Source organism: Hesperophylax consimilis, chromosome 8 (genome assembly GCF_061612785.1).
Source record: "Hesperophylax consimilis isolate HC1 chromosome 8, BYU_Hcon_1.0, whole genome shotgun sequence".
Classification (NCBI taxonomy): Eukaryota; Metazoa; Arthropoda; class Insecta; order Trichoptera; family Limnephilidae; genus Hesperophylax; species Hesperophylax consimilis.
Window position 1 is genome coordinate 2,012,908 of NC_142843.1, and position 13,440 is coordinate 2,026,347.

The following is a 13,440-nucleotide window of genomic DNA, read 5'->3' on the forward strand; positions in this document are numbered from 1 at the left end:
TGCGTAGGCTTGACACACCCACTTTTTATTTTTATTGAGTTTTGATTAATTTACACTGCATTTCCTAAATGGAACCAAATTTGAAGATCCGGTTTGCATAACACGAAAAATATCAACGGAAATCTTAAATCTTGAATTTCACTGTCAACAAGGAAAACAAAAAATACCCATTTGTAGGTCGCGGCCTGTTTGAAAAATAGGCAAAGTGGCCCCTCTGCTGAAAAAGTTCTGCATCACTATCATACATTTACTCCATGCAGGGATGTAGGTACTCGTACCTAGGTACCTTCATAAACATATTTATTGGTTTTTAAAACAAAATTGATGAGTTGTAATACAAAAGAAGACGTAAAAAGGAATCAAATTTTGCAAAGCTCAAATTGCGCATGACTTTTGCAGATTTTATGACAGTTTTACATTGTGCCTAATGGATAGTAATGGTTCACATAGCAGACAATCTTATACAGGTAGTGGCCATAGAAATATGAATTCATCCCTAATTGGATAGGATATTCCAAGTTATATTCCAGATTATAACCAAGTTCGACTGTATTCATTTAACCCTTCTGGCCTCTGGCATAATACATATTGACCATTACATTTCTTGAAGATGCTGTCAGAATGTCGGAGAATTTGTCTGTATTTCCACTTCTCAATAAAATCTATCGATATCTAATCTATATCGATATTTCTGAATGTATCCCAATTCTAAAAACTGTTTTTGAAAGGTGATGAAATATGCTTTCAAATTTTATTATTAAATATCAACATAAAATTTTGAAATCAAATAAAAAGAAAAAGAAAATCATCTAGTAGTATTGATATTGAACAAAAAAACATATTTTACTAGTCAAATGTATTATAAACATTACTGCCACCTTTGTCATTTTAAATAAAAATAATTAGTAAAAAATCACAAAGTTTTCAAATTGCGGTTGCAACTTTTGATTTCATAGAGGTGTACATTTGAATTATTCTGTGGTTAACTTCTATATTCGAATATATAAAGCTTGGTGATTAGCCTGAGAAATAAGAAAAACCTCAAATTGCAATATTTAATCATTGAAAAAAATATATATCTAAACGATTCTCGAATGAAAAATGTACAACAGAAAATTGAGAAAAGGGAAAAAAAATGGGACCTAATTAACACCATAAATAAAACACTATATTAACACTAACAGTGGACAAGAATGCTAAATCCTTAATTTTTAAATTTACTTTTGGCCAGTAATAATCCCGGACTATGTAGGTACATGTATATTTTTTGTTTTATTTTGTATGTATTGGTTCTGATTCATAATTATATTATAAAAGTTTGCCCTTGGCTTCCTTACATAATAATTTATTTCAAATAAGATTATACTTTCCAAATAACAGAGAATATTATTGATAATATTAATTGGTTACCATGACAGAAAAACATCTCACTTGATATTTTGTCAATAAGATAGTGATATTGCTTGTCAGGCATTATTCTATCTAATTTTTTTGATACTTTTACAAAAATGTCCAGGAAGAAAAACATAGCTTTTGGGAAGGATGGCCCCATCTGTGCTTCCTCCATAGCCGAACATTCTCTGATAGTCATACCTCCTCGAAACGCTCGCTTCACCAAGGAGGAATGGTATCTGAACAATGACATGCGGATGAAAAATGCTGTTGATCAGCAGCAAATTGCGGAAAGAGTTCTGGGGTAAGTAACCTATCATCACGCCCTTTCTACGCAAGGACAGCTATAGTGGATGGAACGCCACAATCCTCTAACTTAACATGTACTAACCTCTTCATTCATGAAACTTGATAGAATAGGTTCTCATCAATGACGTTACAACACATCTAGACTAGCCAGTCTCACAAACTTAAGACAAAATGCAGCAAGTAAGAAACATTCTTATGTTTCCCGTAAATTCTTAATTCAAACGTTGTTCGTGTATGACAAAGATAGACATTTAAAGAATATGTGCGAATGAAAGAAATAAACGTTAGCGGACGGCGTTTTCATATTAGCGTTGAATACTACTTTCTAAATCACGGGTGTGACTAAGATAACAAGATAAGCTTACTAGCTTTCACTGTTAAATGGACAAGAAATACCGTATGAGATGACCGACTGCCCTATATATATTGTAATGTCATTGGTTCTCATTATGTTGGTCTCATACGAGCGTTATACTTTCACGGCTTGACCTATTTCACCGTATAGTTCAGTGATACTCAACCTTTTTCTTCTGGGGGCCACATTCATATGTTTGTAAAGCTACGCGGGCCGCAACACTATACTGGTCAGTGTTGCCAACGGTGTGAGCTTGATTCCCCCTTTTATTATTCGAAATCCATGGGGGGGGGGGTTGTTAGAGAATTTCTGTAAAACATAATAATTCCCCACAAAAAAAATTCAAAATGAGTGCTCCCCACGAAATATTTCAAATCCATGGGGGGGGGGGGGGTTGTTACAGAACTTCGCTGAAAAAAAAATCCGCACAGCCAAAAAGCATCATATGTAATTCCCCACAACGATTTTTCGAAATCCATGGGGGGGGGGGGGGTAGCTACGGAATTCCGTTTTCGAAAATTTCCGGCCGCAAAAAATATTATATCAAATAGAATAGATATATAAAGATAGGTTTTTGTTATGTTTAGTAGCCTAAATGGCGATACATCGCCTTCGTTGGTAGTAACAAGTAACACTGGTAACCATTTAACTTTGGAACTGTCAAAAATTTATGTGTTGCCACGGGCAAAGTTATTTGCGCGCATATTTGTCTGTCAAATCTTTGTTTTTTAGAGATAGATCCAAGCTTGTGCAGTTATGGTGTGCAGTAGCAACACTCTTATACCATATTATATTATATAGATAGTATATTATACTTATACTATCCTCTTCGGGTTTCAATGTCTGTACGTCAAAGTCGCAATTAATCTCAACTTAACGTGATATAGAATGCCAGATTTTGTAAATCATGTTCCTGATATTAAATGTATTGAGGGCCGCACAAAATAGCTCGGCGGGCCGCATGCGGCCCGCGGGCCGCAGGTTGAGTATGACTGGTATAGTTCATTCCTAATGGGAATGTATGGTGAGCGATATGCTGAAATCGGGGTCAAGCCATGAAAGTACAGCGCTTACGTGAGACCAACATTAGCTGTTGCTCCATTGATATGCAGTATGCTACTCTCTAAATTTTTCATAATTGCCAAGTTATGAATACAGTTTTGTTCATTATTTTTTGACTCCCATTGTACGCACTGAGAACCAAAGGGAAAGAAATCACAATAAAAAAGATAAATAGTAGTTGACAATAATTACAACTAATAACTACTAGTAATCTTCCAACAGTCTTAAAAAATGTACCTAGCAGTTATATAATTTTTTTAATAATAATTTTTTATATGAAACGAAAAAGTGAAGTGACAATAACTTTTAAAATACATCTGTGTAATTAATTAGTATAATTAACTAAAAAATATAAAATAATTATATTTTTTAGTTTCATTTAAAGTGGTATTTCTATAGTTTACAAGAAAAAAACAACTGGTAAGTGACAAAACAATCTTAACCTTTCCCTTACTGTGCTAAAAAAATCCATGCGTTCCGGTGCTGTATAGTCAATACACATCTCAAAATAAGCGATTCAATATCAGAAAAATATTAATATTCATAGATAATCGATTATGTTTATTATATTTTATAGTCAATACACATCTCAAAATAAGCGATTTAATATCAGAAAAATATTAATATTCATAGCTAATCAATTATGTTTATTATATTTTATATCAAAAGTGATAATAATTGTAATTTAATTAATAATTGTAATTTAATTAATTTTTTTAGCATCGGCAGATGCTAAAAAAACGCGCGAGGAGTCCACATATAACGACGGTTCGCGGGCGACTGGCTAGCGGCTGGCACAAACACAGCTGTGCGGTCGTAGGTATCGATGGACTAAATCAAAATACAACTGCAGACGTGTGGATGTCTCATGTTCCCGCATAGCGAATTAAAGCGGGACATCAATAGCGTGTCATTTCCTCGCACACTCTTCGCGTATTGGTATCACACGGTTGATTGTATTGGTGTATTTGTTCCTGATTTTTAATTGAATTTGAAAACTACGTAAAATATTATTTTTTAATTCAGTGCATAAATGTATAACGGAGGAATAGCTAAAATCTGAACCCAGAATTTATTATATTTATAGAGTTATTAAAGTTATTAGAAGCAATGTGTAGTAAATACACACCACAGATAAAGAAAGGTTAATAAAAATTCTCCCTTTTTTGAAATCTGAATTTTATATTTTTAATTGCATTTGTCTGTTATGTATATATTGTTATCTGGCGTGATACTAGAAACAGCCGATGCAGTGATGCCAACCAAACAGGGCGTTTTGAAGGGATAGTGTTTTATTCATTTTTAAATAACGATTTATTAATTCTATGTATTATTATATATAATAAAACTCATTTAATCATATGAATATATATTTTACCATAATATTTTTCACTGGACTTCCTTATTACAGAGCAGAACTTGTTTATATACTGTTTTTTTATAAATTGAATAATACTTTATTATTGAATACATAAGAGAAAAAATTAAAATGGAGTTAGAAATTAAAGTAAACTTGATAATGATAAAAAAAAAATACCTCGCAGTTATCTCAACTCATTTTATGAGAAGGCCTTTTTCCTTTTGTTGATTATTAACTGTTTATTTTCTTTTACTCATTGTTATATAAGATAAATTAATGTACTCTCTACATTAGAAGCCAGTCTCATGTTATAGATTTATTTGATTGAACTTCGAACTCCCCCAACTCTGTACTTACGCATTGTCAAACACAATGGGATAAATTAATTTAATATGGAAGTGAGGAAAATAATTTCCCTCAGGGTCTATGTCATCTTTGGGGATGCTATGTGGAGGGTCTTTTCGAAGAGTGAAAGAAGTGAAGGTCTTGAAGAGACCTGTGTTGTAGGAGGGAGGAAACGCAGAATCTTCAATTGAAATACCGGTAGAATAAGGACAGCATTCTCACCTGATGCTTGTGCTCTAAAGGTTGCAATCTGTGAATCTATCAAATGGACCTTTTGTTTCTGCACCGAGTCGAGAGTTTTTTCAACTATTGATTAAAATAATAATATTAATATTTTGGGGTAGAAGTGGCTGTTAAATTCAACAGTGGGGTGCACTTAAATTAATCCATATGTACATTATATCGCGCAAATTAATACATGCAAAATAAACATGTTAGATAGGTACTGTCAAAAAGTTAACAATAATTACACTTTGATTTAACTTATTTGAATGAAAGAATAAGAAAATAACATGTTATGATGTTTATATTTCAAGAGAGTGCGAAAGAATAAAAGGTGAGACGGAAGAGAGAACAAAGGCAAATAAAGAAACCACAGACAGAAGGTTCCTGGAGCGCATCGGTGACATAGAATTCAACCAGGGGGAGTTGGAACTACAACGCGGAGAAGTCTGTCTTGAGTTGGAGGCATTGGACGTCTACAAACTGCGCCTTATTGATTGCCTGAATTCTTTGCAGGAAAACGCACTCAACCAGTGTAAGAAATGCATCATCTTGAGGTAAGCCTGCAGAGATTAAAGTGATGTAGAAGGCAGTCTTTATGACGCATTTTACATAATTTATTATATTTATGATTTGTTTGCAGGGAGCGCCGCGTGGGTGTTGATTTAGTAGTGGATGAAGTGGGCATGGCTTTGCAGAATGAAATCAATGTTATTTTAGGTGGACAGGTAAACAAGTCAACATTATTTTATAATGGCCGGCATGCCTTTATCTGTGTACGAAAGGATAAAGTGATGAGTCAAAATAAGCTGTGATGAAATATTTCAAGTACCTAGTAACTACTGAATCATTTTGTATGTTCTTTGCCATCTAATTTAACTCTTGACAGGCGAAGATGCCAAACAAAACGTCTATAACAAAGTGGGTCTTCCGATGACCCCATGCATTTTTCTGTTTATGGGCTTTTAAACTATAGAAATCCCAATTATTCAGTCAATTATTAATGGTAACTTATGTATTTGCGCAGAAATACGTAAAATACTAAAATGATATGTAAAGTATTTAAGCTAATATGTATAAGGAGGATAGTAATTTTGGGTACTACCTACTCCCCCACTTGGCTGCGGGATAGTTAATCTCTTGTTCGCCAACATAACCTTATGAATATAGCTAACTATTCTGGGAAAACTACTTATGGTAGATTACATACTGTTTTTATAAATATTCAACACACATCTGGTAAGACGTTATAATTTACAATAAAATAATTTTGCAAAAAAACAAGTATAGAATCGGCTAGCGCACGGGGAAAATTTAGGCGATCAAGATATTAATATTTTGCCACTATTTTGAATTAAATTTTTACTTACTATAAATGGTATATTGTAACTAAGGGAGCGACTTTGCTTAGATTCATCGAAAATAGGATCTGTTTCTTTCAAATGGTTGAGAAAAAAGCTTCATGAAACTATTGGCTTAACTGAATTTTAATCCATATTGCTAGGAATTGTTAAAGAAGGCACTGGAGCAGACTAACGAGCAGATGCGCCGACTGCGCGCCACGCGATACGCCATCGACCACGACCTCGAGCACAAGGAACATTCTGTCCGCATAGATAAGGCCAGTTCGTGCCTGAAGCATTCCGACCACGGTCTGGCCGTCTATGAAGGCTTCTCTGATCTGGACCCAGCGTACGTTTATTACGTTACTACAAATTATACTTTAAACTTACAGTTGAATCTTACTAAAAATCTGCAAAAGAATTTTCCTCACTTACCACACTTCCGGCACAATGTATAAATATTTTATATCTATCTCTTTGTAATGGTCCCAATGAATGTACGACGTACGTGTTTTAAAAATGTGAACCAATTCTTCCCCATTTTCAAATTCTTGTCTTTTGCGTGCAAGAATATTTACTTAAGAACATTTAAACTATATTTAAACCCGTGGAACAGGTAACAGAGTTTTTTTATAATAAAATACATACATTTTTTACACATAAAACATCATTAAATGGCCCAACACTGACTTTAACTTCAGTTTATGGAGTCGTATTACAAAAGTAGGCAATAATTTTATAGTTGATGTGTACAATGCGTAAAATGTAAAAAATTTCATTCAAATTGTGTATTATTTTCAAAGATACAGCTGGGACCAAAGATATTAGAAGAACGAGATGTGCTATGCGCAGTTCGTACTGAGTGGAATTGTTTTGAGGAGTGTCGCCGGTTTTGTTCACCAATACTACTGCACACCTTCGCTTACGCTAAGGCATCGCTAAGGTATCCGCACTAATACATAGAACAGATTTCTGTGCGTACACGTCCCGATACCGTTCAAAGTACCCTAATTAGTTAGTACTCCGGCTACGGTCCGGCGGCCAACATAGCATATCTCGTTCTTCTAATATCTTTGGCTGGGACCCATATTTTCGCCCGTATGGGTGCGTTAAGAAGTTAAAACAGAGGCATAAAAACAAATTCCATAAAAACATTTATTTATTAATTTATTCAACATTCATCATGAAATTATGGTACATAATCATTTTCGTACATCAAATAAATTTTATTTACAGGACATATTATCGATAGAATAACAAATTTGATTAATTGACAAAACCATTTTTATCTTAAAATAATATCAACAAATATCAGTATATTTCACTTGAAACTATGATAGAATAAGCGGAAAATATAAACAGCTCATTATTCTTCTATTTACCCAAATACCCTTTCTACCTTGGACCTGGTTCCTACAACCACGGATATCACTTTAGCATTTCTAAACCACATCTCATTAAAAAATGTCCACAATTTATTTTAATGTATTTTCTATTAATTTGCATGCTTACCAAGTTACTAGTACTCGATGGGAAAACTTTTAAGGACATAATAGAGGAGATATTATGCATATTCAAGCAGAAAAGTTCATAAGTGAACAAGTCATTTAGAAATAATCACCTAGAAGATTCTATGTATTACGCACTTCAGTATTCCCACTAATTACCAGTAGCACTTATAAATTATCATTCCTGTTTAGTAACATAACCAAAGAAGAATGGGAGAAGTATTCAGCCACTAATATTATAATGGCTGCCAAAGAGATAACCAGTGCCCGACCCATACGAGTCATGATTGACACTCTTTTGAAACAGGTTAGAGACACTGAGAATTTTACCTTGATTATGGATATCTAGACATCAAATAACATACACACAATATTTTAAACATCTCATTCAAACGAACAACGATGTTATTTAATTCAACCATAGCAATTTTAAATTAATTGTACGCAGAAGAGTGGCATACAGAATGTGAGTGCTAAATATGATATAACCACTAGAGTCATAACTACCCAAATTTGAGTAGCTATCGCTCAAGGGATATATCTAATCGATTGTTGGCTCATTTATTTTTAACTTCTCGCAATTAGCTTCTTAAGCTTGAATCGAATACCAAAAGATGTCACTAATGTTATTCTCATGGTGTACATGCCATATTAATTTTTTCTAAAAATTAAATATCTGTTCACTTCAGATATGATTTGAGATTTGCACTGCCAAAGTATTATAGTGATTTATTTTTGGGGTATTATGCCGTGCTAATGTGTAATTTGTTGATTACACACCTGCCCTGATGATGGACACTGTAATGCTGTCCAAAACGTTGGCTAAAGAAGGAGGTAGCGCAACACAGCATAATACCCCAAAAATAAATAACTATAATCTGTTTGCATTTTCAATACACCATAGACAATATACAGAAATATGTAGTAATATTCAAGATTGCCCCAATAGAGTACAAGGTAGGGCAATTCTGGTGACTAAAAGAGTTCATACGTTTACAATATTTTTAATTTTTTTAAACCTAAAAACATAGTATAGAAGGTATATGTGGATGGATGGATGGAAAATATATATATGGATGAATGAATTGGCTTTAAACCATTATCTTTTTAGCAATTATCTGTTTATATATGATACTATATGTTCCTGTTTTAATTTTTGAAGGAATGATTTTGAATGACCGTAGTCAAATCCCAAACCAAACGCCCGAAATGTCTATGGCTCAAGACATTTTTTTTAATACGCTATCGCTCGATGGTTTAACATAATATAACAGCTTAAAATCTAAGTTCTGCTTGGAAAGTATTCAAATAATAATTTGATACGACTGTCTGTTAGATAAATCGGCAAAAAGGCTACCTACAATTTTGTTTTTAAAAAGCTGTGAACCCTAAGATTTACAGTGCACGTTTTTGCATTTACCATAATTTTTGTTGACAAGGTACACGAGTGTTCTGACCGCCGAGCTCTCGACCACCACGATAAAATATAACTTATGATTATTACAGGACTGACACGTAATAAAAATATATTCTCATTTTCTTCTAAACTGTGCAAGATGGACCTACAAAAATATCGATATGCCTACACAGTGCATAATGTATTACTTAAATTATCTTAACTTTTAAGATAGCTTACACATTATAAAATAAATATATACTTGCTTATTCATCAGAAACTATAGATTATTATTTATAAATTATTACAAAATATTTCCAGGTGTATGAAGATTTGGTCACTGCTAACAGCATTTGTAACCGCGCTTTCAAGAATCGGATTGAAGAAACCAAAAAAGCAAAGGAAAAATTGGAAGGAGCTCTATCTCAGGTAAACTATTATGTGCACTTATACGAAACTCAACAGTTACAAGCATAACACCGTTCACAGATAATGTTGGTTTCATGGGTTTAACGGTTTGTTTCTTCGACTCGTTTTTGTGTAAATCGGCTTGCATGTGGAAAAAGCATTTTCCTCATTCATATAATCCGGGCTTCAAGACCCGTATTCATAAATCGCTGCTTACAGCCCCTACCTTAACCTGCCTAACAACGCTCCCCAAGGGTGACGATATAGTTCTCCTATTTTTGCACTGTGTAGACAAGGGCGGTCTTGTGAGGTATCACTTAAAAAAAAGGTTTAGGTTTTATTATTTTCTTCAATGTTCTGTTTTGTCATGGAACCATGAAAGACTTGTTGAATGAAACATTGTCTATTTTTCAGACCATCATCAAAGTGGACGAGATGATGGAGAACATCTATTCACTGGAGAAGGCGCTGTCTGACAAGCTGGGCTACATTGCGCTGGCGCACACGCGCATGGGCAAGAGGGCGCAGCGGCCAGGCGCGGAGCTGGTCAAGGATGCAGTGTGCAACAGTCTGAGGGCCGAGACGGAGATGCTGCGGGCCAGCAAGGAGGACCTTGTCAGAGTTTTGGAGGAGGTAAACTTCATACTTAAGCTCCAACTATATCATATGTTCATTTTGCGATATATTCTTTAGTACCGTAAAATGGGGTGACTTTGATCATCGCATAATACTCGCTACCACTTGAAAATTACTTGCTTCTTTTTAATAATTTTTTTTTTCGGGCAACTTGGATACAATGACTTTTAGAAAATAAATATCAAATTAGTTGATTTCTAGTTTTCAGACAGAGAAAAATGTTAATACATTATTTTATAAATTCCTCAACGATAATAAAAATGTTTGAATCATTTCTATAGTGCCATTTTCGTGAGAAAATCACCTCAAGGGCGTTTTACAACTCAATTTAAATATTCAATTTTTATTGAAATAATTTTGAAGATTATACCCATTAATGTAAGATATCATTGAAGAAGAAGATAATACTAATAAATCTAAATGAAACATGAAAGAAAACAAGACACAGAAAAAATAAAAAGGTAACGGTCTCAACTGGGAATCGAAGCCAAGATCTTTGTCTTACCAGGACAACGCCTTTAACCACTCAGTCATTAGGACCCAATTATTATACGTCACTTTTGTCGATCTCATATTTTAAATTCTGAATTAACAATATTATCTTGCCACCAATTTTTTCTCATAATTTTGGCAGCTATTTTTTTTTAACCTCTCAGACAAAGACTTTTATTTACTGTGTGTTCCTTTGAGAACTGTCAAAACGTGATAATTTTTGTGTTATTTACGAGTTTTGCTAAAAGCTTCATAACTCACGTTTCGGGAAACGTAGCCTCATTCTAAAAAATATTTTGGAAATATTATGAAATCCACTATCGCATTGTGTTGTTATACGTAAATATTTGCGTTTCTAAATATACATTTTATGAAAACGTCAAAAATATGTAAAAATGGCTTACCATTATTTCAAAGCCTTGAAAAATGTACTTTTTTCTGAGTATCATAAAGAAATAACACTTTATAAATTGAAGAAATATAATTAAAAACTATTAGTCACCTCAAAATATTAACCGTCCAAACTAAAATATTTTTAATAAATTATTTAGAAACGCAATAAATTATGAACGAACAAGATGACAGATTCAATCGGCTTAGATAATGCACCTCTACGTTCCATAGATATTCTTGAATACAGACGCGTAGCGTTATTCATTATCAATACTCTGTTTTTTAAATCATGGCAATCCGTATACTAGTGATGGAAATAAATCGATTTTTGTAAAATCTTGCGCGTTTACGTGAAAAGACGTTCTAATGTCTTGACCGCTATTATCATATTTACGTCTTTTCACGTTCTAATGTTCTGAGTGGTTAATGATAACAAAGTTTGCAACCTAGATAGTGTCTCGGATAAACATATAGATAAACGTAAACAATAATGGTAAATAATGATGACTCTTACAATTTTTTTGGGATTGGGTGTCATTGTAATAAGTTTATAAAACATTGAAGGGATATCGAACTTTCCGAAGGTGACTTTGATCACCATGTTTTCTTCTTTTTTTTTATTTTTGACTCCCCTAACACATATGATTTTTTTAAAAATATATTTCAATAGTTTAGTACAGTAAACAATACGACATAAAATTTTCCAACAATTTTTTTTATATAGTTTCGTAGTCACCCCATTTTGCGGTATCAAAAATATCTCCACCACAAAATTGAAAAATACATTTTTTACTCTTTGTTCTAAATGATATGCAAAATGTGATGCTGATGACAGAGGAGTGATCAGTTGACTAAAGTTAGATGTTTCGGGCCTTACTAATAAATGTATTTTAAATTTTACACAACTGATAAACAACCGTTTATGTACCGTAAATGGTTGTGTAAAATTCAAAACATGTTTATTAATATGGTGGTTGGTGTATACATACATAGTTATTTTGAACAATGAAATATTATAAATATGATTTATGTAATTGAATAAGTGAAGTTTAGTTACAAGAAGAAAATCATTTTTATTACAACAAAAAATATGATCAATGTGATGAAATATCAAACAATTTTCAATGTAATGTTTACAATTTGTAAATCCAGACTAGATGTTTAAATCTTAAAATCTGTCTCTTGTAAATTGTGTATCATATTTTGTTTATTGCTGTTGTCACTTTGGCATCATTTAGCAATATGTTTGTTGAAGGTTAAGTACATTTGTGTATGTTTATTAGAAACAAAAGTAATTGAGTCTCAAATATGTCAGTTACATGAAAAAATTTAAAATTGTTTGTTGTACATATTTGGTCCATAGTGAATTTAAAATTTCATTTCGATGTACGTACCACGCAAGCAAATAAAGACAAATTGATAAAATAATATAATTATCGAAGAAAACAAACACTTAGTGGCTTGACATTATACAAATGAAAAAAGCTATTTGTTTAAAACAACTTTATTTGAGTCATACAGGCCGACCGGTTTCGGTTGATCTCAACCTTAAACAAATAAAGTAGTTTTAAACTTTTTCATTTGTAAATAAAATAATAATTAAACAATAAGAATTGCACATAACCACATATATGCGGCGGGGAATACACACCAGTAAAATGTCAGAACACTTAGCAGGATTAATAAATAAAGTTGTGTTCCCTTCAGGCGAATGCGTCCCTGAGGTACTTACTGCAGATTCAAATACAACTGGAAGAAGACATCAATGTGAAAATCAACTCACTGAAAATCGATGAAGTTGAGTGCTTGACTATCAGAGATGGAATGGAATATCACTTATATTAAATTGCAAATATTTTACTTCACTGTGCACTTAATTAGAGCCAAAACAATGACATTACAAAGTTACAGACAAGTTGTAGTTGATCTCAAAGTGGCAATTAAAAGATACGGTTCCATTTGATTTAGTACTAAAATGTCATGCGTTGCGTGAGATTGTGTGCTGTCTTTAACCAAATTGCATAAATAAATGCCAAAATGCAGGGCACTGAACGGAAACAAATATTCCATTTAGACCAATAGCTCAGCGCTCCATCACTAAAATGTCATGCGTTACGTGAGATTGTGTGCCACCTCTAACCAAATTGCATAAATAAATGCCAAAATGAAAGGCATTAAACATGGAATAACACTAAATGCCTTCCATACAAATTTAAATG

General features: G+C 33.1%; 1 protein-coding gene across 1 annotated transcript; it reads left to right on the top strand.

Annotated features, from left to right (window-relative positions):
- Nucleotides 1-1,508: 1,508 nt before the first annotated feature.
- Nucleotides 1,509-13,087, top strand: Tektin-C (Tektin C). Its single transcript, XM_089634702.1, has 8 exons — nucleotides 1,509-1,696; nucleotides 5,360-5,602; nucleotides 5,689-5,773; nucleotides 6,550-6,737; nucleotides 8,089-8,203; nucleotides 9,614-9,721; nucleotides 10,115-10,333; nucleotides 12,929-13,087. The coding sequence occupies exons 1-8, from the start codon at nucleotides 1,509-1,511 to the stop codon at nucleotides 13,064-13,066; spliced, it is 1,284 nt and encodes a 427-aa protein (XP_089490828.1). The 3' UTR covers nucleotides 13,067-13,087.
- Nucleotides 13,088-13,440: the final 353 nt, after the last annotated feature.